The sequence below is a fragment of the Typopeltis vanoorti genome, chromosome 14 (genome assembly GCF_054136105.1).
Source record: "Typopeltis vanoorti isolate ZY-2024b chromosome 14, IOZ_Tvanoo_1.0, whole genome shotgun sequence".
Taxonomy (NCBI): domain Eukaryota; kingdom Metazoa; phylum Arthropoda; class Arachnida; order Uropygi; family Thelyphonidae; genus Typopeltis; species Typopeltis vanoorti.
The window spans coordinates 98,554,156-98,576,500 of record NC_143562.1 but is presented as its reverse complement, the minus strand read 5'-3'; the positions used below and the strand labels follow the sequence as shown (position 1 = coordinate 98,576,500).

The following is a 22,345-nucleotide window of genomic DNA, read 5'->3' as shown; positions in this document are numbered from 1 at the left end:
AGAAAAATAAAAGATGGAAACTTAAATTTAAGAGAAATAAATTTATTAGCAGTAAAATTTTCATCTATGTATCATAGACATCCTGAATACATTGATAATGGAAAGCAATATAAAATTACAATTAAAAGAATCATTTTCAAAAAGTGCCACTATAACATTAACAGGACAACAACAAATGGTGAGTAAAATTCCCAATTATTTAAAAATATTAATTACATTTAATAAATTTATTTCATAAGTTTAAGTTTTTTTCTTTAATTTTTCTATGTCAACTTACATAGTGTTATTAAAACAGTCTTAGTTATTTAGCTCCGCACTCTGTCCAATGTTTCCTTATTACTGATATACCCAGGTGACCAGATCTGTGTGCAGAAATCCAAATGAGGCCTAATTAGCATCTTAAAGAGTGGAACTATCACCTCCTTATCCTTACATGTCAGTGTTCTTTGCATTATAGCAGAGATTTTTTTTGGATAACCTCTACAAGTTTCATGATGTGTCCTTTGAACATCAGTCCTTATCTACTAAAATGCCTAGATACCTTGTTCCTCCACCTCCTGAAGCAAATTTCGTGCAATGTGGCAAACCACATTAAGTTTTCTCTAGCCAAAGTGCATAACTTTACACTTAGCAACATTGAAATGACATCCTCATTCTTCAGCATAAAGCACCAACCTATTCAAATTATCTTGTAACAACACATCAGAATTTTCTCACATTTCTCTTCCTATTAGCATTCGCTGGTACCTACTAGTAAACCAGCATTGTAACCAAGTTACCATCTGCCCTATCCAACGCTTTCCTGCCCACTTTCAACAGTAGTTTATCATGTGGTACTCAATCAAATCCAAATAAATAACTGTATAAGCATCTCCCATCATACACTAGCCACCTTATTATAAAATGTAACCAGGTTATTAAATCATTACCTCCCCTTAACAAACCGGCCTGGTTGGCCGAGTGGTTAGTGTATCTGCTCTCTAGCCTAAAGGCTGTGGGTTTGGTTCGAATTCCACCATGGGCATGGATGTCTGTGATTGTCTGTGAAAATACCAGTAGTGGTGGGCAGTAGATGGTGTTTGTGTAGATGATGATTGTAGTTGTGGATTGTTGTAGTTGGTGGATTGAGTGGTGGAGACAGAGAGTTGTAGAGTAGGTGCTCTCACTCGATGAGTCCTTTGGACTCCCTGGAGGTGTCAAGCAATAATAATAATGATAAAAAACCCATGCTGCTCTCTTGAAAGATTTCCATTCTCAGCAGTCCATGTTTGCATTCTGTCTCTATCCAGCCTCACTAACACCTTCATCACTACATTTGATATACACACACTGGCTATAACTACCATTGTTGTTGTTGGAAGTTATTCCACTTGGTTATACTATAAATTAAAGATATAAATTAAAGTAATACAGAAGTCATATGAGTAGCCGAAAGGTGTTACACCTTGTTATTAAACTACTCTGAATTAGAGATAGATGTTGGAAGTTTTTCCACTTGTTATACTATAAATTAAAGATGCCAAGAAATATATTCTTGGTGCATGACTAATGCATAGCATTATACATGTCCATTAGGATATGTGCTTTGCATTATGAGATACTAAGATAAGTGATGTGAAGACATTAGTTTCTATATACGAGTTGCCAAGAAATTAGCTTCTTTATACAAGTTGCCCAGTCCTGAAATTACTTCAGGCACAAACTTTGTTCGCTTACACTTGAATAAAGGATTAAACCAAGAATATAATTTCTTGGCATCTTTAATTCATAGTATAACAAGTGGAAAAACTTCCAACATCTATCTCTAATTCAGAGTAGTTTAATAATAAGGTGTAACACCTTTCGGCTACTCATATGACTTCTGTATTACTTCAAACTTGGTATCACCTCTAGGTCTGGCTCCCACTGATGTGCTTTTGTGCAAAAATTGGTTGCTTTCTCTGGGATCTCTGGAATATGAGCATTTGTTCTCTTAAGGTTTCTTCCAGATCTAACTTCCACTGAGGGGGGGGGGGTTAAGATTTTGGAGGAGTTTTGCCTTGAGAGAGCAACTTGAGTCTCTGGTGATTGGTGTTTTCTGGCAGGGCCTTTATAGGGGTGGTGTTGGTGGGTGCTTTTCCCTGGAATATGAGCAGCTCTGTCCAGTGGTAGGGTGAGTTTGTCACTGAGTGGAACCAACACTGAGTTGGACGATCTCTCAGTCACTTGTAGGGAGTAGTCTGGGAGATTGCCTAATTTTTAGAGATGGCTTTACTTATACAGTGAGGTGGTTGCCACACAGAGATATGAGAGGCTCTGCTCTGGGGAAGGTTTTTGCCTGTCTCTGAATAGGGCCACTGCTGAGTTCATGGTTCTGCTCAGTGGTTGGGTGGGCCTGCCACTGGGCAGAGCCAACACTGAGGATTCCTCACTGTAGCAGGGTGGGCCTGTCACTGAGTGGAACCACCACTGAATAAAATGATCCTTTAGATCGCTCACACTTGCTTAGTTTAGAGTGATCTTGGGGGGATTGCCTGAGTTTTTGGAGACCTCCCTTCACTTATATTGTGAAACTGGTCTGGGTAGTGACCTTTCCCATAATGCATAGCATTATAAATGTCTGTAAGGATATATGCTTTGCATTATGGGATACTAAGGCAAGTGATGTGAAGACATTAGCTTCTATATACGAGTTGCCCAGTCCTGAAATTACTTCAGGTGCAAACTTTGTTTGCTTACACTTGGATAAAGGATTAAACCAAGAATATAATTTCTTGACATCTTTAATTTATTTTAATTATATAACTACCATTGTCTTGACCAGGATGTTCAAATATCAAACATTTGAAATAACTTGCGGTTGATTTCAGATATCTGAGGGGTACTCATAAAAGGAAGTGGTACTAGTACCGTCTAGCATCTGAGTGATCTGGTGGTTTTTTAATGGTTTTTGAGAAGTTTATTATTATTTTTAAGAATGATAATCATGGTTAGTATATTTTAAACATATCTAATTTTCATGAAATCAGATTATAAGTCTATATTCAACACTGTAGACCAAGTGGCAACTTACCAGGCTAGCATTTGCTATAAATTACTTAGGAGGTGAACCAAGCCTTAAAAGTGTCGATTAATAATTCATAGAAAATATTAAATTATCCATGGAGTAGACTGAATGATGCTGATTTATCCAACATTTCATGCAAAATTATTTTAAGAACATGCATTAAACACACATGACAGTAAAAGTAATAAAAACAGAAAAACTTTGTTTCATATATACAGCAAATTTTTAGTAATCTCTTATAACAATTTTCAATACCTATGTATGGTTAAAAGAGAACAAAAAACAAACAAAAACAAAAACGTGTTACATGGAAATCAGTACTACACTTATTGTGTAAAGCAAAAAAAAAAAAAAAAAAAATAAATATATATATTTTTTTTATTATTTTTAAGAATGATAATCATGGTTAGTATATTTTACTAATTTTCAGCAGTTGGCCACCCCTGATATATATATATATATATATATATTAGTATATATATATATATATATATATATATCAGTATATATATATATATATATTTTTTTTTTTTTCAAAATTTTCAAAAAGATGCTACTAGTAAACTAGTAGTATCTTTTTTAAATATATCTTGTCATCTTTTCTCGCGGTCATTAAACCTTTTTGTGTGTGTGTATATATATATATATATCAGAGGTGGCCAACTATGCATTCTTTTAGAGCCAAAATAATTCAAGTAAGACTCAGAAGAGCCACAACCTTTGTCTGATGTGATTGTACATGAATGTGTGAATGGCAAGGTTGTAACGAGCTTGTAAGAACTGCTTTGACTAATTACACACCCAACTTTAAGGAGCTTACTAAGAAAATGGATACTAGTAAATAAGTAACTAAAATTATTCTAATTGTTCAAAATAAACTTCATTTAATGTGTTTCGAATTAAACTTTTTAGTGCAGTAATTTTTATTAATCCTGTTTTTCTCTCCCTCTTCTCTCTTTTTTTATTTTATTACTCTTTTTTGTTGTCTCCCCTTCTCTTTTTGTTTATTTTTTCCTGGTAGATCATGAATAGCCGCATGACACATGAACACCAGCTGCATGTGGCTTGCGAGCCATGTTGTGGCCACCCCTGATATATATATATACAGGGTGTTCGGGATAAATTTGACAGTTTCGTAAGGAAAAAGAAAATCTTCTTTGTATCTATTAAATTTAATGAATTGACAAAAAAACATTACAGGCAGAGTTAATTACAATACTATCAACAAGATTTACTCAAAATAACCACTATTAGCATCGATCACAGCTTCAATTCTGCTTCGGAACCTCGAACAAGCTGATGCTACAGTCTCCCTGGGAAGGGCCGCAAAAACTGTTTTAATTTTATCCATTAACTGGGCTTTTGTATTACTGGAAGTGCGATTGGTGTCTTTTTCAACTGCGCCCCATACAAAATAATCCATGGGGTTAAGGTCTGGGGAGTTTGGAGGCCAAACATTTGGACTGGTGAAGTCGTAGAAATTTTCAGACAACCATTTTTGACTTTTCCCAGAGGTGTGGCAAGGGGCCGAATCCTGCTGCCATACATACGGCCTACCATTGGCTACCCTTGTTATCCAGGGCTTGACTACAGTTAGCAACTCCACGAACAAAGCCCGAATTCCAATGCCAGGGTTCTTCAACACCTGTTCCTGCAGATTTGCGAGGAATTCTGCTGTACGAACGCAATCAGATCGTCTGCTAGGGATCTTTCTTCTTGCTACATCCTCGTAGTCACCATTGCAAGTCTCTAGTTCATGCCTGATTGTTTTTACTGTATTCAGGGAGCATTGGGCAGCAGTCGTAATATCCTTATTTTGATGGCGGGCACGAATCATCATGATACAAGTTATTCTCTTCCATGATTCAGGTGGGTTCCAGCTATCCATCCTTTCTGACATCTTGTATATGAATGAAGAAGGGTCCAAACTTTTAAATGAAGAGAAGTGTGTGTTAATACATGTAACTTACGGAAAAATATAATTAATTATAAATATGTCAAATTTATCCCGAACACCCTGTATATATATATTTGCAATATTTACAATACGACTCCTAAATTTTGAGCTCTTCTCTACCATCACCACAGGTCCTTTATCTATTACATATCTTTCAATGCTTTCCTAACAAACTGAATACATAGCATTGTTGTTCTGTAAATTTCAAGCTTACACTTTTTTGCAACTTTAATTATATCCATTCACATATATAGTCTATTTAACTCATTACTCACTTCAACTTTGCATCACCTGCACACTTTATCAGATAGTTAATTATTGTATGTTCATTCATTAATTACATTCATTCATCTAATATTCAATTCCATCTGTTAACATTTAAATACGTACATTAACATATCATGTGGAAATCTATTAAAAGCCTTTTGGAAATCTAGATATGCTACTCTGTGTGCTCCTCTTGTCCAATACATCAGTTGCTATGATGTGAAATGAAAGTAAATTGCTAAAACAAGACCACCCATTAAGAAATCAATGCTAACATTCTAGAGAGTCTTGTAATTTATTATTATTATTATGATTCAGGTCTCCATGAAGTCGCAAGACACATTGTGGGAGGTCCACCATAGAAAACATATCTCTCTATCATACACTCCTTGAACCTATTGACTACTCATTGCTCTCACCACTCATTTTTGGCAATGCATTCCACGGTTCAACCATCCTCCATGCAAAGAAACCACACTTTACCCTCTTGCTCACAACTTCCTTTTGTAACTTCCAAGGATGGCTCCTTTTCCTTGCTCATGTCCCCCCCCCCCCTGGTTTCACCAAACAAACAAAACTCCCTGGTGTCAACCCTGAACTACCTCTCAACAGTTAAGTCTGAAACATATCACTTCTCCTTCTTCTGTCTACCAAATTCTGCAGTCTGCATTCCCTCAGCTTATCCTCATAACTAAAATTGTACAGTCAAGATATGATCTTTGTTATTTGCACTATATCCACAGTTAATTTTATCCCCTTCAATTCTTGGAGACCAAATTTTAGCACAATAGTCCAAGTGTGGTCTGATGGGCTTTATGTAATGGAATGACAACTCTTTTATCTCTGCAGGGCAATGTCCTTCTCAGTATTGCAGCAATCCTCTGGGTTTATGCAATATGTTCCCTGCATTTCATGTTTCTATCAATCATCATCCCTAGATCCCTTGCCACTCCTACTTTCTCCAACAGAGTATGCAGCCGCTGATCGATATATCCCAAACTTCAAGGCTTTACATTTAGCTGAATTAAACTGCCCCCATTCATTTGCCCATTTGTCCAGTTTATTTAAATCTTCTTGCTGAGCTACCACATCTGCACTATTACTAATAACCCTTCGCAACTTCACATCATCTGCAAACAACTCAATATCCCCCTGAAATCCACTAACAATGTCATTCATATAAAGGTTAAAAAATATACGTCCCAGTACTGAGCCCTGTGGGACCTCACTTGTAACCTTTACCACTCCCTCATGCTCTCTCTCTGATACCTATCAGATAGACAATCCTGAATTCAGTTTACTAACCTGACACTAAACTCATTGTGGTACCCTGTCAAATGTAAAATCCAAAAAGATGGTAGAATATGCCTTTCCCCTCATCAACCAATCTTGTCACTTTATTATAATAGCAGTCAATTTCAGCCTATGTCGCTCAGTGGAAGTGGTGTTTAAACTCCTCAGCGAAACTGGAATATGAGAAGAGATTGGCTCTAAGATTCAAAGAAAATCCCAGGGAATTTTTTAGCTATGTGGCCAGTAGGAGGAGAAATGACTGTGGAAGAATAACATTGTGGTATAAAAATGGGAATAAAGCGACTAATGCATAGGACATAGTGGAATTGTTCAATGAACACTTTATTGGAGTATTTCATACTGGAGGAGTAAATTTTAATACTAGAGGGATAGGGTAGGTTCGAGGTTTAGAAGTGCAGGAGGAGTGTGTTGCAAATACTGAGTACTCTGGATGTCAGTGAAGCTGTGGGACTGGATGGTATTTCACCATGAGTCCTGAGAGAATGTGCTAAAGAACTGACAGCTCCTTTGACCTGGCTTTTCAATGAAAGCCTGGCAATGGGAAAGGTGGTCATGGAATGGAAGGAAGGTAAGATAGTGCCATTGCATAAGGGTGGTAGCAGACTGGAAGTGTCTAATTATAGGCCAGTTTGTGTGTCATCAGTAGTTGTTAAGATCTTGGTGAAATTAGTGAGGGGACTGTATAGAGCATTGGGCAGATGAGGGTAATGTTATCTGTGAGAGTCAACATGGATTTGTGAAGGGGGCGCTCTTATTTTAGTAATATGCTAGCCTTTTATAATAAAGTTACAAGAGCAGTAGATGAGGGAAAGGCAAATATTGCCATTTTCTTGGACATAGTGAAGGCATTTGACAGGGTGCCACATGATAAGCTGATATTTGAGTTGCAGCAAATGGGTCTGGATGTCAGGTTGGTCAACTGGATTCAGGATTGGCTGCCTGATAGGTATCAGAGAGTTGTGTATGATGGGGCAGTTTCAAGGAGGCAGAGTGTTACAAATGGGGTCCCACATGGCACAATACTGGGACCTATATTGCTTAACCTTTATATCAATGACATTGTCAGTGGATTGCAGTGGGATATTCAGTTGTTTGCTGATGATGTCAGCTGGGAAGGGTTATTAGTAATAGTGCAGATGTGGTAGCCCTGCATGAGGAATTGAATAAGTTAGACAGGTGGGCAAATGAATGGGGGGTCTCGGTTTAATGCAGGAAAATGTAAGATCTTGAGGTTTGGGACACATCAATGGGATGCGGCATATTCTATTGGAGGAGCTATACTGGAGGAAGTAGGGCAGACAAGAGATCTGGGGTTGATGATTGATAGAAACCTGAAATTTAGGGGACATATTGCAAAGGTGGTGAAGGTAGCACAGAGGATTACTTCTATAATGAGAAGGACCTGCAGAGATAAAAGAGTTATCATTCCTTTGTATAAGACTTTGATCAGACCACACTTAGACTATTGTTCTCAGATTTGGTCTACCAGGATACAAAGATGGTTTCAGGACTGTACAATGTTAGTTATGAGGAATGGCTGAGGGAAAGTGGACTGCAGAGTTTGATGGATAGAAGAAGGAGAGGTGATATGATTTAGACTTTTCAACTGTTGAGAGGTGGTTACAGGGTTGACACTGGGGAGTTGTTTCATTGTGTTGAACATCAGGATGGTTTCTTTGCATGGAGGGTGGTTGAACCATGGAATGAATTGCCTGATGGAGTGGTGAGAGTGAGAACAGTCAATGAGTTTAAGGAATGGTATGATAGACATGTTTCCTTAGTGGGACCTCCCATGATGAGTCTTGATAGAATTTGTGTTTCTTAGGAAGGACCTTCTGCGATGAGTCTTTTGACTCCATGGAGGCCTGAATAATAATAATAATAATAATAATAATAACAACAATAATACTAAAACAACAGTGCCCCTTAATCTGCGCAATGAGGTAAATGATTCTTCACTAATTTCTCCAAAATCTTAACAACTACTGATGAAACACAAACTGGTTTATAGTTTGACACTTCTAATCTTCTACCACCTTTATGCTACCTCTTTCCACTCCTTGGGCACCTTTCCCCATGGCCAGACTTTCAATGAAAATCCAGGTCAATGAGGTTATCAGTTCTTTAGCACATTCTCTTAAAACCCATGGCAAAATCCCATCCAGTCCCATTGCTTTATTGACATCCAGAGTACTCATTATTCGAAAGACCCTCTGTTCTTGCATTTCTGCTCTATCTCACTAGCATTAAAACCTACTCAAATCTGTTCTATCCCGCTAGTATTAAAATCTACTTCTCCAGGATGAAATACCCCAATAAAGTTTTCATCGAACAACTCCACTATGTCCTTTGCATCAGTCTTTCTATTCCCATTTTTATCCAACAATGTCATTCTTCCATAATCATTTCTCCCCCTACTGGCCATGTAACTAAAGAAATCATTGGGATTTTCTTTGGATATCAATGCTAATCTCTTCTTATTTTCCAGTTTTGCCTTCCTCATTATACTAGTCACTCTCCTGGCCTGAGTCTTATATTTTTCATGCATCTGTTCTCCACATATTTCCTTATATCTCTTCCATCATGCCTTTTTTTTACCTGCAGTTCCCATTTGATTTTGTTTGTCATCTACTTTACACCAAATTGTGCTCTCTTCTTCATTCATAGTATACAATTTGCTATTGTTGCTAAGACTGAAAGTGATGATATTCTGCACTTCCCATGGAACTGTCCCAAGCTCATATAAGACTATTATAATCACCTGCCTTATAATTCCACATCATTCATTCCTTTCTCTTTCATACTCCTGCAGGTCTATTCATCATCCAAGTCAAAACCACATGGTCACTTTCTCCAACAAGGGGTAGAGATGTCATCTCAGTTATAATCATATCTTCTGATGCTATGACCAAATCTAAAACACTTGAACCTTGTGTTCCTTCTACTACATGTTACATAAGACATTTTCCCCTCTACAATTCCATTCCCTTACTACTACATGCAGTTTTCTCTTCTCAGTTTATACTGCTTTCTCATAGAAAGGCTTATACGTTGGTTATATATGATTATTAATTAACTTAAGGAATTCACAACGTACACTAGAATATAAATTAAATTAAACTTTAATATATATTTCCAGTATTTCGGCAACGTCATGTTGCCATCTTCAAAGGAACCTATCTGGTGTATGCCAGGTCCCTTGTAGCTGTAAGCTGTCCTACTTTGGCCAAACAGGCAGGACACCAAATATCAGAATTTCAGAATGTAAGGACTACATCTGTTTTTTACCAGTATAGCCACTCTGGTCTTGCAGACCATGCTCTGGATACATGCCACAGAATATGGTGGAAGAAAGCCACAATAATACACCATAGCAAGTTCAAATTTGAAAGACTATTCATGGAATCAGCTTCAGCCCTAAGAAACATACCAAACCTCAACAAATTTAGTTGCATGAGACTGCCCCAAATTTGGGAGACATCCATCAGGAGACCTACAGCCCAACAGCCAAGAATACCTATATAGCCTGCTAGGGGCACCATCAGGACTTTTAGGAGAAACAATAGCTTCCTCGCTTCGTCCTCATTTACTGTGTGTAGTGTCTGCATGCACGTGACTTAGGTTCCTTTGAAGATGGCAACATGCAGAGGAAAATATGCTATAGATATACAAGTTAGTTGAACATAGAATGTTTGTTCCTGTTGTTTATAGGGAAACATTCTAGTAGTGAAGGCAGAAAATAATGAAGAATATGAAATATTTTGGCTGCTTACTGTCTATTGCAAGTAAAGGATTTAAGGAAATATTCATACACTTAGAGTAATCTGAAAATAATATATAATTATTAATTAATTAAGGATTTTACTGATAATCCAACTTTTGCAGTTTACCTGAGTGGATACAAAACCTCCATGAGAATTTCTTTGTTGAGCAATCCACCGAACAATAGGCATGGCTCTTGCTATATTTGTTGATCCTGCAAGCTGTAGGATAGTTAAAATGGCATAACTTCCAATTTCTACACTGACTGATAGAGAGGTTTCTTTGTCATCATCTTTCCAATACATTACATTACCTAAAGTGAAAGATATCATATCATTAAAAAATTATTTGCATTTTCTTTAAAAAAGTATTTAACACTAAAGAAAAGCATTGATTAATAATATATTAAGTCCTGTATACTGTCATCTCTCTCCCTAAAGCAAACATCAATTATAATGAATTCACTCACTGTTGCAAAAAGTCCTATCCAAAGTAATATTAAAAGTAATAACTTCAATGCTTTGTAAAAGGAAATTCAGTATGGCAAACTTTCTTTATTAACAAACTAGTTTGCTGGCCCCTAGAAGTTTGCTAAGTAAGTGTCAAATAGAATTTCTTATTAGGTTAAAGCTCAATAATGGGGAAGAGACCTCCATATAGTCTATATGAAGTGCAGAGGACCAAATGGGACTTATGATCCCATGATCAGTGATTGGAGACATTGAATTATAAGTCCTAGTTGGTTCTATGCATGAACAAATGTGGGTGAGCTGGCAATTTGGAACTTAGCCAACCAAAGTAAATTAATATTGGCTAAAGCTACATATACATTACAAAGGATACAATATAATCACATATTATGCAGCTAGGGTGTCATCCAGTCATTTATGGTCTCTGCTGTTTTCTTACGAAACTAAGGCAAAACATGAAAAAGTCAGCTACTGGATTCAACAGGACAGAAGATAAGCACATCACTATAAGGAGGGTAAATGGTAAATTAGAGAAATACTATGTTGATACATATGGTATTAGTGACAGTAAGAAGACCATAATACTGACATCTTTCTAATAATAAAAGGATTAAGACCTGTGCTAAAGGAAACAAGGGAGCAACTATAGCATTCATGTAGTAGAAATTTGGACAGATTTCAAATTCAGAACTGGGAACCTGAATAAGATTTATTTCTTCCTATCACTATATGGAAGATTAAAGCAGAAAATAAATGGCTCTATGGAAGGTTAGAGCAGGTTTAGAGCAGGTCCTCTATAATGACTTAAAAAGAAAAACTCATATAGCCAAGAGAACACATAATTTACAGGGTTAAAAAAATACTATTGGTGGTGATCTGCTGGCACCCACCTTTGGGTAGGAAGAAAGTGTGTGTGTGTGTGGGGGGGGGGGGGGGGGCAATGTAGTATTTTATAGTAGCTGCAGTCATTCACAGATGTAGGGCGATGTATCTGTGCATCGCCTATGAGGTACACTAGCAGTCATTGAATAGTCCAACACTTGACTCATTATATAGGTTTTGGTACTGTTTTTATGACTGGATGTCTTTCCTCACATCAACCCTCCCCCTTATCCAAACTTGGGACTGACTGAGTGTCCCAAGTGTTACTTCCTGGGTGGGGTTTCATACTGTTCCAAGATGCAGTATATAAATTTTGAACAGTATTAAAAAAAAAAAAAGTTCCTTTTCAGGGCCATCAAAAACAGTCATTTTCAGGACTAGAAATATTGATATTGATACAGAGATGCCTGAATGTACTGTTTCCAGTTCCTTTTGAAGAGGAGTTTTTTAAATTGTTTTTTATAACACACAGAATAATATACTGCTCCTTCAAAGTGGCTAATAGTACATTTTTGAAGGACTAAAATAAATATAGGGAGAACCATCAGGACACTTATGCCTTCTAGGCACAAACTTTTTTATTTTTTATTTTACATCCCCAACCCCACAAAAGTTTGCAAATCTATAACACATTAATACTATTTGTAAGGTAATTATCATCACGATTATGACCAAACATGTTTTTTCAAGACTCCAATAAACTGGATGATGGCCTTCCACTATGCTATTTACAGAACCAAATTCATCTACTACCTAAATATTTTCATAACTATTCATGTCAGTATGGGGACTCTAATCTGCAGCCATTAAGTAAAATAGCAGTGATGTTCTCCAGTAAGCTACCCAAGTTTAGTTGTCTCAATTAGAAAAATGATTAAAGCATTAAATCCAAGATTTTGCCAGGTGGTGAAAACTAAAGCCGTAATTTTGTTTTGATTGGTATTAGAGAAGTAGCAACTATGTGGCAAAAGCATTGTGTGTCAGATATTTTCCAGTTGCTTTGCATGTTTTGCATGGTGAAAAACATGACTTCCTGATAAGGAAATTTCATCACCTCAGTATGAGATTGGCAACTTCAGTTGAAAAGCCCTGATGAAGGTTCTCACAATACAAGATAAGTTACAAAACCAGGTTTTTCTAACCAAAAAAAAAATAAAAAATCTGTTGCACTTTCCTCAGATCTGTGTTATAGGCATACACTATGGAGCACTGGAGCACATGTATATGTGAAACGCATGTTCATTGACTGATCTCTTTGTTTTTGCATGGAGAAGAGCCCTAATTTCTAAAAAGGAATGAAATTAGGAAAATTCTTCTCTTCTTTTTAGGAATGCCATTTTTTTATTTTTTTAATATCATATTCACAGTTCTTTACAGAGCATTCAGAATACAGACCATAGAAAATAGCATTTTATTATTAATTATAATCGTTATTTTCAGAAAAACTGTCAACACCATTTAGTTAGTGTATTTGCCCTCCACCTAAAAGGTTAAGAGTTCGAATCCCACCTGAATAACAGATGTTTGTGATTGCCTTTAATCTTCATACATTCATTCAAACAAATATATATCCTCTACCAATATGGAATGGGTTACCATCATAGAAGACTCAAACCTCCCACAATGGGAGAGGGCATGGAGAAAATACAGTCTGAATATCTTATCAGTTCTCAACAGAAGATGTCATGTAATCTCATAATATTCAAATTTTGTTTTGCAGGAAATCCCAGTTTTAATTGGGTCAAACATGCATCATTTGAAAAGTGAATTGTTTCACTAAAAAAAAAAAAAGGAACGTGAACCTTTTTTGCTGTCCCCACAGAGCACTGGTGTCATATAGGTCCAAATTTCTCATGTGTAATATATATTAAAAATAATAAATCGGCTTACGACATTCATTCCCTTATAGGGAGTAAGAAAGGCCTTTTAACCCTATCTAGCTTTTGGAGACTGAGTGGGCAGTTCAATCTCCACTGGTAGTCAATCAGAGATAGCTGGCTCATGTCTATCACTAATTAAATACAGTACCAGCGAAGAGACGGGCAAACAAGTGCTGTCGTCTCTTGGTACCTAACCCTGACATGGTATATTACTGTCTGAAATAATGTGGGTTCTACTGTTGATTTTCTTGAATTTACAGGATGAAAAACCCCAGTTTCTGGGAGAAAAAATCCCGCTTGCCTGTGCCAGAGATCGACTAACTTGGGAACCGGTCAAAGATAGGCTTAGAAAAAGTTCCTCCAGTCAACGACTAGACTTGAACCTAAGGTCTAACTTCGAGCGACTTAGCGCAGAGGATGCAAGAGCCACTTCCACTGAGCTACACAGGTTTCTGTGTAATATATATATATATATATATATATATATAGATAAAGCACAAAAAGAATGTTATATGGCATATTCAAAGAAAAAAGATTCTGCTGTAGAAAAAATTTTCATAACATTAACGTTAACATAACATAACATTAACCTTAATAATTAAATTTCATGACAATAAAGATAGGCCTTTTTAAGTACACACAATAGCAGACAATCTATTTGTAAAAATTACAATAATTTTAGCTGATCAATATTCCCAATGCAGCTGAATACTGAGACACAGAAAGACAAAAAAGTAGTGATTAGAATAATCAAACTGGAAAGAAATAGTATGGATATAGATAAGAAATAATTATTTTATTTAATTTCTTGAAATATGAAAACACCATGAAAAGTATGGAATATGAAATGAGAAAAAAAAGTAGATATAATTTTATAATTAGAAATTATAAGCAGATATCAGGATTGTGGAATACAGATTATGAAGACAGATTGAGAATTTGTAGGCTGCAGACACTAGCAAACAGGAGAAAGAGGGGGTTGTGATATGACTGAGACTTACAAACTTCTAAAAGGGTTATTACAGAATTTCAGATGGAATTTTTCATTTTGTGGAGGCTGGGGAAAGGATGCAAGGGTATCCATGGAAGTTGAAAATGAATGCTGTCAAGAAGGGGGTTAGGGCTAGATTCTCTCATAGAGTGGTGCATGATTGAATTCAAGAACAGGTATGACAGTTGATGTCAATAGTATGGCCTCCCTCGATCAGTTCCTGACTCCCTGGAGGTCTCTCTTAATAATAATAATAATTTCAGTTACTGTGAGCGGGCATGGCACGTAAGAAGGAGTGGGGTTGTGTTTGGAATACTTCAAAAAGGAACATAAAATTTAAATCAATTCCATATAGAGAATGGCTCACATAAATTAAGGATGACAAGAAATCATATTCTTGGTTTCATCCTTTATCCAAGTGCAACGAAACAAAGTTTGCATGTGAAGTCACTTCACATGCACACTTTGTTTCATTACACTTGGATAAAGGATGAAACCAAGAATATGATTTCTAGGCATCTTTAACTTATAGTATAACCAAGTGAAAAAACTTTCAATATCTATCTCTAATCCAGAGTATTTTAGAAATAAGGTGAGACACCTTTTGGCTGTTTGTATATATATGGAAATATAATTTCTGCATTACTTCAACCTTGGTATTGCTTCTGGGTCTGGCTCCCACTGGTGTCCTTTTGTGCAGAAGTGGTCGCTGTGCTGAGATATGTTGGAAGTTTTTCCCACTTGGTTAGACTATAATAAATTTAGTTTAATCCTTTATCCAAGTGTAAGCAAACAAAGTTTGCACCTGAAGTATCTTCAGGACTGAAGCAACTCATGGTAAAGGTGGACCAAGCTCTCATCACTCCTTGTCTTAGTATCTCCCATAATGCAAAGCACATCTCCTTGCAGACATGTATAATAATGCTATGCATTAAGGGAAGGGCCACTACCCAGACCGGATTCGACCTTGGTATCACCACCCAGAGGTGGTGATACCAAGGTGGAAGCAATGGAGAAGTCATATTTACCTATATGAGTTGCCAAAAGGTGTCTCACCTTATTATTAAATTACTCTGGATTTAGATAAAGATGTTGGAAGTTTTTTCCCACTTGGTTAGACTATAATAAATTTAGTTTAATCTTTTACCCAAGTGTAAGCAAACAAAGTTTGCACCTGAAGTATCTTCAGGACTGAGGCAACTCATGGTAAAGGTTTACCACAGTAATTATTGTGCTGAGATATGAGCAGCTCTACACAGAGAGAATGTCTGTTTTTGAGTGGGACACTGCTCAGATAATGGCCCTGCTCGGTGGTGAAGGTGAGTCTGCCATTGGGCAAATTCACTGCTGAGGGTCTATCCATGGCAGGGTGGGCCTGTCACTGATTGGAACCACCACTGAGTAAAATGGTCCTTTGGATCACTCACACTTGCTGAGTTTAGAGTGATCTTGAGTTTTTGGAGACTTTTCTTCACTTATATAGTGAAACCGGTCTGGGTAGTGGCCCATGCATTGCTTTATACATGTCAGTAAGGATATGTGCATTGTATTATGGGATACCAAGGCAATTGATGTGAAGTCATTAGCCTTTATATACAAGTAGTCCAAAAACTTTGAACATCTATCTCTAATACTATTAATAAGGTTTGACAACTTTTGGATGCTTGTATATGGAAATATGACTTCTGCATTACTTCAACTTTGATATCACCACTGGGTCTGGCTCCCACTGATGAGACCTCAATAAAGGTTGAAACCAGTTTGGGTAGTAGCCTCTGCCAAAATGCATAGCATTATACGTGTTTGTAAAAATATGTGCATCTCATTATGGGATACCAGGGTAATTGATGTGAAGTAATTAGTCTCTATACACAAGTAGCTCAGTCGTGAAGTGACTTCAAGTGCAAACTCTGCTTACACTTGGATAAAGGATTAAATCAAGAATTTAATTTCTTGGCATCTTTAATTTATAGTAGTAGTCCTCCTCCCTTATCCGTGGGTTCGCTTTCCATGGTTTCAGTTACCAACGGTCAATCTTAGCCTGAAAATATTAAATGGAAAATTCCAGAAATTAACAATTCATAAGTTTTAAATTTGTTTTAAAAATCAAATTTTTAAATACGTTTTAGAGTAGTGTGATGAAATCTCACACAATTCTGCCCAGGACATGAATCATCCCTTTGTCCAGTGTATCCCAGCTGTTCTGTATATGCTGCCCAGCCATTAGTCACTTAGCAGCCATCTCAGATATCAGATCGACTGTTGTGGTTGAGTTCGAGTAACCCTTATTTTGAAAGTTTATTTTTCACTTGGTTAGAGTATAATAAATTTAGTTTAATCCTTTATCCAAGTGCGAGCAAACAAAGCTTGCACCTGAAAGTATCTTCAGGACTCGGGTAAGGTGGTACAACACCAGGGCACTCCTATCTCAGTATCTCCCATAATGCAAAACACATCTCCTTGCGGATATGTCTAATGTTATGCATTAAGGGAAGGGCCACAACCCAGACTAGTTTCGACCTTTATTGAGGTCTCTTCAGTGGGAGCCAGGCCCAAGTGGAGATACCAGGCAGAAGCATTAGCAGGTCATCTCTACCTATAGGAGTTGCCAAATGGTGTGCCACCCTTTTTTAATAAATTACTCTGGATTTAGCGAAAGATGTTGAAAGTTTATTTTTCACTTGGTTAGAGTATAATAAATTTAGTTTAATCCTTTATCCAAGTGCGAGCAAACAAAGTTTGCGCCTGAAAGTATCTTCAGGACTGGGGTAAGGTGGTACAACACCAGGGCACTCCTTGCAAAGGTGGAGCAGGCTACCAACACTCCTATCTCAGTATCTCCCATAATGCAAAACACATCTCCTTGCGGATATGTCTAATGTTATGCATTAAGGGAAGGGCCGCAACTCGGACTAGTTTCGACCTTTATTGAGGTCTCTTCAGTGTGAGCCTGCTCCACCTTTGCAAGGAGTGCCCTGGTGTTGTACCACCTTACCCCAGTCTTGAAGATACTTTCAGGCACAAACTTTGTTTGCTCACACTTGGATAAAGGATTAAACTAAATTTATTATACTCTAACCAAGTGAAAAATAAACTTTCAACATCTTTCTCTAAATCCAGAGTAATTTATTAAAAAAGGGTGGCACACCATTTAGCAACTCCTATAGGTAGAGATGACCTGCTAATGCTTCTGCCTGGTATCTCCACTTGGGCCTGGCTCCCACTGAAGTGACCTCAATAAAGGTTGAAACTAGTATGGGTTGTGGCCCTTCCCTTAATGCATAACATTAGACATATCTGCAAAGAGATGTGTTTTGCATTATGGGAGATACTGAGATAGGAGCCTTGGTAGCCTGCTCCACCTTTGCAAGGAGTGCCTTGGTGTTGTACCACCTTGCCCCAGTCCTGAAGATACTTTCAGGTGCAAACTTTGTTTGCTCGCACTTGGATAAAGGATTAAACTAAATTTATTATAACCCTTATTTTATTTAATATTGGTCCAAAGCACAAGAGTAGTTATATTGGTCCAAAGCACAAGAGTAGCATTAGATGGTGGCAATTCAGATATGTGCCAGAGAGAAGCTGTAAAGTGCTTCCTTTAAGCAAAAAAGATGAAAGTTCTCAATTACATAAGAAACAACAAAAAAAAAAATATCGTATGCTGATGCTGCTATCCATAGACTGTATGTTCTATCCAGATTTGACTTCCTGCAAAATTAAAGGAAAAAAAAACTATAATAAATTATAATGAGAATTATCTTTTATTGCTGTTACTGCATAACACCGCATAACATGTCTGATTGTAACTTGCCCTTTGGAAAGTCTCCTTTTAGTGTCCATAGATTTAAATACCTCTCAAAAACTTCTCAATTATATCACCCCAATTATACATTTTTATTATTTTCCCCCATATTTTTCATTTGGCTTATTAGAAGTCAGAGGTGGATCTATTAAGTTGTATAAGGCCATAAAATGCAATATTTGGAAAGCTCTAGAAATGAGGTTGAAGGATATTTCATGTAATAATGAGTGGCATTTCCTCAGCTAATGATGAGACAGCTTAAACATTATTTGGAACAATTAAGCTGCATATTGTGCAGATTCCTGAATGTTTGCTTATTGAGGACACATATTATTTTATTAGTTATTTATTGCAATAATTTATTATTACTTTGCTTATTACTTACTAATGGCACATATATCATCTTATATTTTTTTTCTAATATATAAATATATGTATTAATCCTTGCAAGATGTTGCAAATGCTATAGAATCAGGTATCTTACTAAAATTAGAAGTTGATTCATAATTAAATTTTCAGAATATTAATAGAGGCAATTTTGCTTGAAAACTGAACCATGTGTAGGAAAGAATTATCACAAACTGTTTGGAATATCATAGCAATTGTGCATTGAGAAGAAGGGAAATCACAACAATAGCTATAGAAATGAAGTGCATACTGTGGAGATATTTCTAAAACTTTTCTTAATGCTGATTATGTGTGTGTGTCATTTTAAGTTATAAATTCATAAGTTGGTCAACATTCCAATTTTTGGTATATCCATAAAGAAAGTTTTGTTTAAAAACCGAAACATGTTAATAGCAAAAACAATTATTAACCTGTTGGTAATAAATTCTGGTTAAGATGTCAGCCATGTATCACAGTCATTATTAAAGCATAATGAGTAATAATAATAATGCATAGTACAACATAAATACATTACAATTAGCTAAACTATAATAAACATGTTTTATGTTTTTAAAAATTTTAGGTTAGCAACCTACATTAGACTAACCTAATCAAATATGACAAGTGATTATAATAAAGCAAAGTAGGTATATCACTCTGACAAGGGAATATCTGAATGAGTTTTGGAAGGATACAGAAAAAGGGTATGAGAAATGAGAAAGTTTTCAAATGGTTTGAAAATTTTGGTTGTGATAGTAGAAGACAAGTTATGAAAGAAAGAACAGAACTGAGAATGAGAACTACAAAGTCCAGCAAAGAAATTAGAGATGTTAGGTACATATGACTAGATATGACTAGACATATGTCAACAGTCAACACAATGAGAATGTTGATGCCAAGGATGTCACTAATAATAAGACAATACCTCTGGGGTCATGGGTACCAAGGGCAATGAGGAAAGATGATCCATGAGAACTGCACTAGCAATGTTCTTGAACCTGAGAATTTTCAATTTAAAACTTGTGATGAATGAAGTATTTTAGAAGATAAATAAAAAAAAAGTCAATTATTTTCTAATCAAGCAAAGGTGAAGAAGAGAGGAACTTTTGATGGTAAAAGAAGAAGATAATAAGGCAAGTGATGTGGTCAATACCACCTTTACCATGAGTTGCCCAAGTCCTGAAAATTCTTCAGGCGCAAACTTTGTTTGCTTACACTTGGATAAAGGATTAAACCAAGTATATAATTGGCCAACCTGGTTGGCTGAGTGGTTAGCGCATCTGCTCTCCAACCAAAAGGCTGCGGGTTCGAATCCTGCCGTGGGCATGGATGTTTGTAACTGTCTATGAAAATACTAGTGGGGGTTGTTGGCAGTAGATGATGAAGATGAAAGTAGAGTGGTTTGTTGTAGTCAGATTGAGTGGTGGAGATGGAGAGTTGTGGAGAAGGTATCCTCCCTCGATGAGTCTTTGGATTCCCTGGAGGTGTGACATAATAATAATTGCTTCGTATCTTTAATTTATAGTATAACCAATTGAAAAAATTTCCAACAACCTTTCTCTAATCCAGAGTAATTGTGATAAGGTGAGACACCTTTTGGCAACTGGTACAGGAAAATATGACTCCTGCATTACTTCAACCTTAGTATCACCTCTGGGTCTGGCTCCCACTGAAGTGCTTATATGCAGAAGTGGTTGTGGCAAGGCTGTAGCCAATGAAGTTTCAACTCAGGCTCGGCTATTGCTGTTTCTGGGTCTGGCTTTCACAGATGTGCTTTGCACAAAAGGGGTGGTCCTTCCCTGAGATATGAGCGGCTCTGCTTGTGGCTTTGCCTGTCTCTAAGTGGGGCCACCAATGAGATTATGGCTCTGCTTGGTGGTAGAGTGAGCCTGCCACTGGTGGGAGCCAACGCTGATTTAATGATCACTCAGGTCGCTCATTGCTGGGTGATCTGGCTGATCGCACGAATTTTTGGAGAGGTAACCCTGCACTTAAACAGGGAAACTGGTCTGGGTAGTGACCCTTCCCATAATGCATAGCATTATGGAATACTAAGGCAAGTCATACCACTTTTACCATGAGTTGTCCCAGTCCTGAAAATATTTCAGGTGCAAACTTTGTTTGCTTACACTTGGATAAAGGTGTAGAAAGTTTTTTACCTTGGGTATATACTATGTTAAAGATACCAAGCAATTTTATAAGCTAGGTTTTAATCCTTTTACCCAAGTAAGCAAAGAGACAAATAAGTCAAGTTTGCACCTGAACATAGTTCAGGTCTGAGACAACTCATAGTAAAGGTGGACCAAGCTCTCATCACTTTCCTTAGTATTTCCCCTAATGCAAAGCACATCCCCTTGTGGAGATGTATGATGCTACACATTAAAAGCAACGGCCACTACCCAGACAGGTTTCGATCTTTATTGAAGTCTCGTCAGTGGGAGCCAGACCCAAAAATGCCAAGGTTGAAGTAATGCAGAGCTTATAAATTTTACCTAAACAAGTTGCCACAAGGTGCTTTGACCTTATTAAATAAAAATCTCAGTATGAGAGTAAGATGTAGAAAGTTTTTTAGGTGCAAATTTGACTTACTTGTTTGTTTGCTTACTTGGGAAAAAGGATTAAAACCTAGCTTATAAAATTGCTTGGTATCTTTAACTTGGATAAAGGATTAAACCAAGTATATAATTTCTTGGTATCTTTAATTTAAAGATACTGGTATTGAGGATAGTGTTATCAGGTTCTACAATGAATAAAACAATGGAGATCACAGTGTTGGATCTGCTGAATGTAGTCAGTTTGCTTCTGAATGGAGAAAATGATCATACAATCAGGAGATTAGTAAGCATGTGGTGCTGCTTTCCATAATATGCTTGACCACTTCCTATGCATTACTCACAACTTTTTTTTTCAGTTTCTTATGCTAATATTGGGAGACATCTTGAAGCAGCACCATGGCATAAGAAACTGCAAGGAAAGGTTGTCAGCAATGAACAGAAAATGGTCAAGAATGTTTATGGAAAGTAGCATCAGACTGCACACCCAGGGGCAGGAAGTTAATCACTAGGAATTAAATGGATGAGCATCAATGATGATTAAATGGATGAGTAGAAAAGCACAAGTAAGAAGTAGGACAGGCATAGAAAATGAAAATCGCATTAGCTGAGGAAGCCAAAGGAATAATAATAATAATAATAATAATTATTATTATTATTATTATCATCATCATAATTATGCGAGGAAGCTATGGAGAGAGAGGTTGAAGAAATGTGGATTGCAGAGTTTAGTGGATAGGAGGAAGAGAGGTGATATGATAGAGACATTTAAGTTGAGAGGATTTTATCAGATTATTCCAGATGGGATTATAAAAAGAGCAGAAGGTGAGAGGAAAACAACAAGAAGCCATCCTTGGAAGTTATGTAAAAGTGTGATGAAGAGGAGTGTAAAGAGTAGATTTTTTACATGGAGAATTGTCAATGAATGGAACACATTACTAAAATGTGTTGTTAGCGCAAGGAGTGTTAAGGATTTTAAGATTCAGTATGATAAATATGTTGTCAGTTGAATGTACGTGCCTATCCATCAGACTC

At 36.8% G+C, this 22,345-nt stretch overlaps 1 protein-coding gene across 2 annotated transcripts in view; it reads right to left on the bottom strand.

Annotated features, from left to right (window-relative positions):
- LOC150099795 (alpha-2-macroglobulin-like protein 1) overlaps positions 1-22,345 on the bottom strand; it is a 1,007,775-nt gene that overhangs the window by 194,391 nt on the left and 791,039 nt on the right. For both annotated transcript variants that reach the window (XM_090403789.1, XM_090403790.1), the window contains exon 26: positions 10,475-10,659. In XM_090403789.1, coding sequence (XP_090259915.1) covers positions 10,475-10,659 — 185 coding nt within the window. The remainder of the gene's footprint in view (positions 1-10,474; positions 10,660-22,345) is intronic.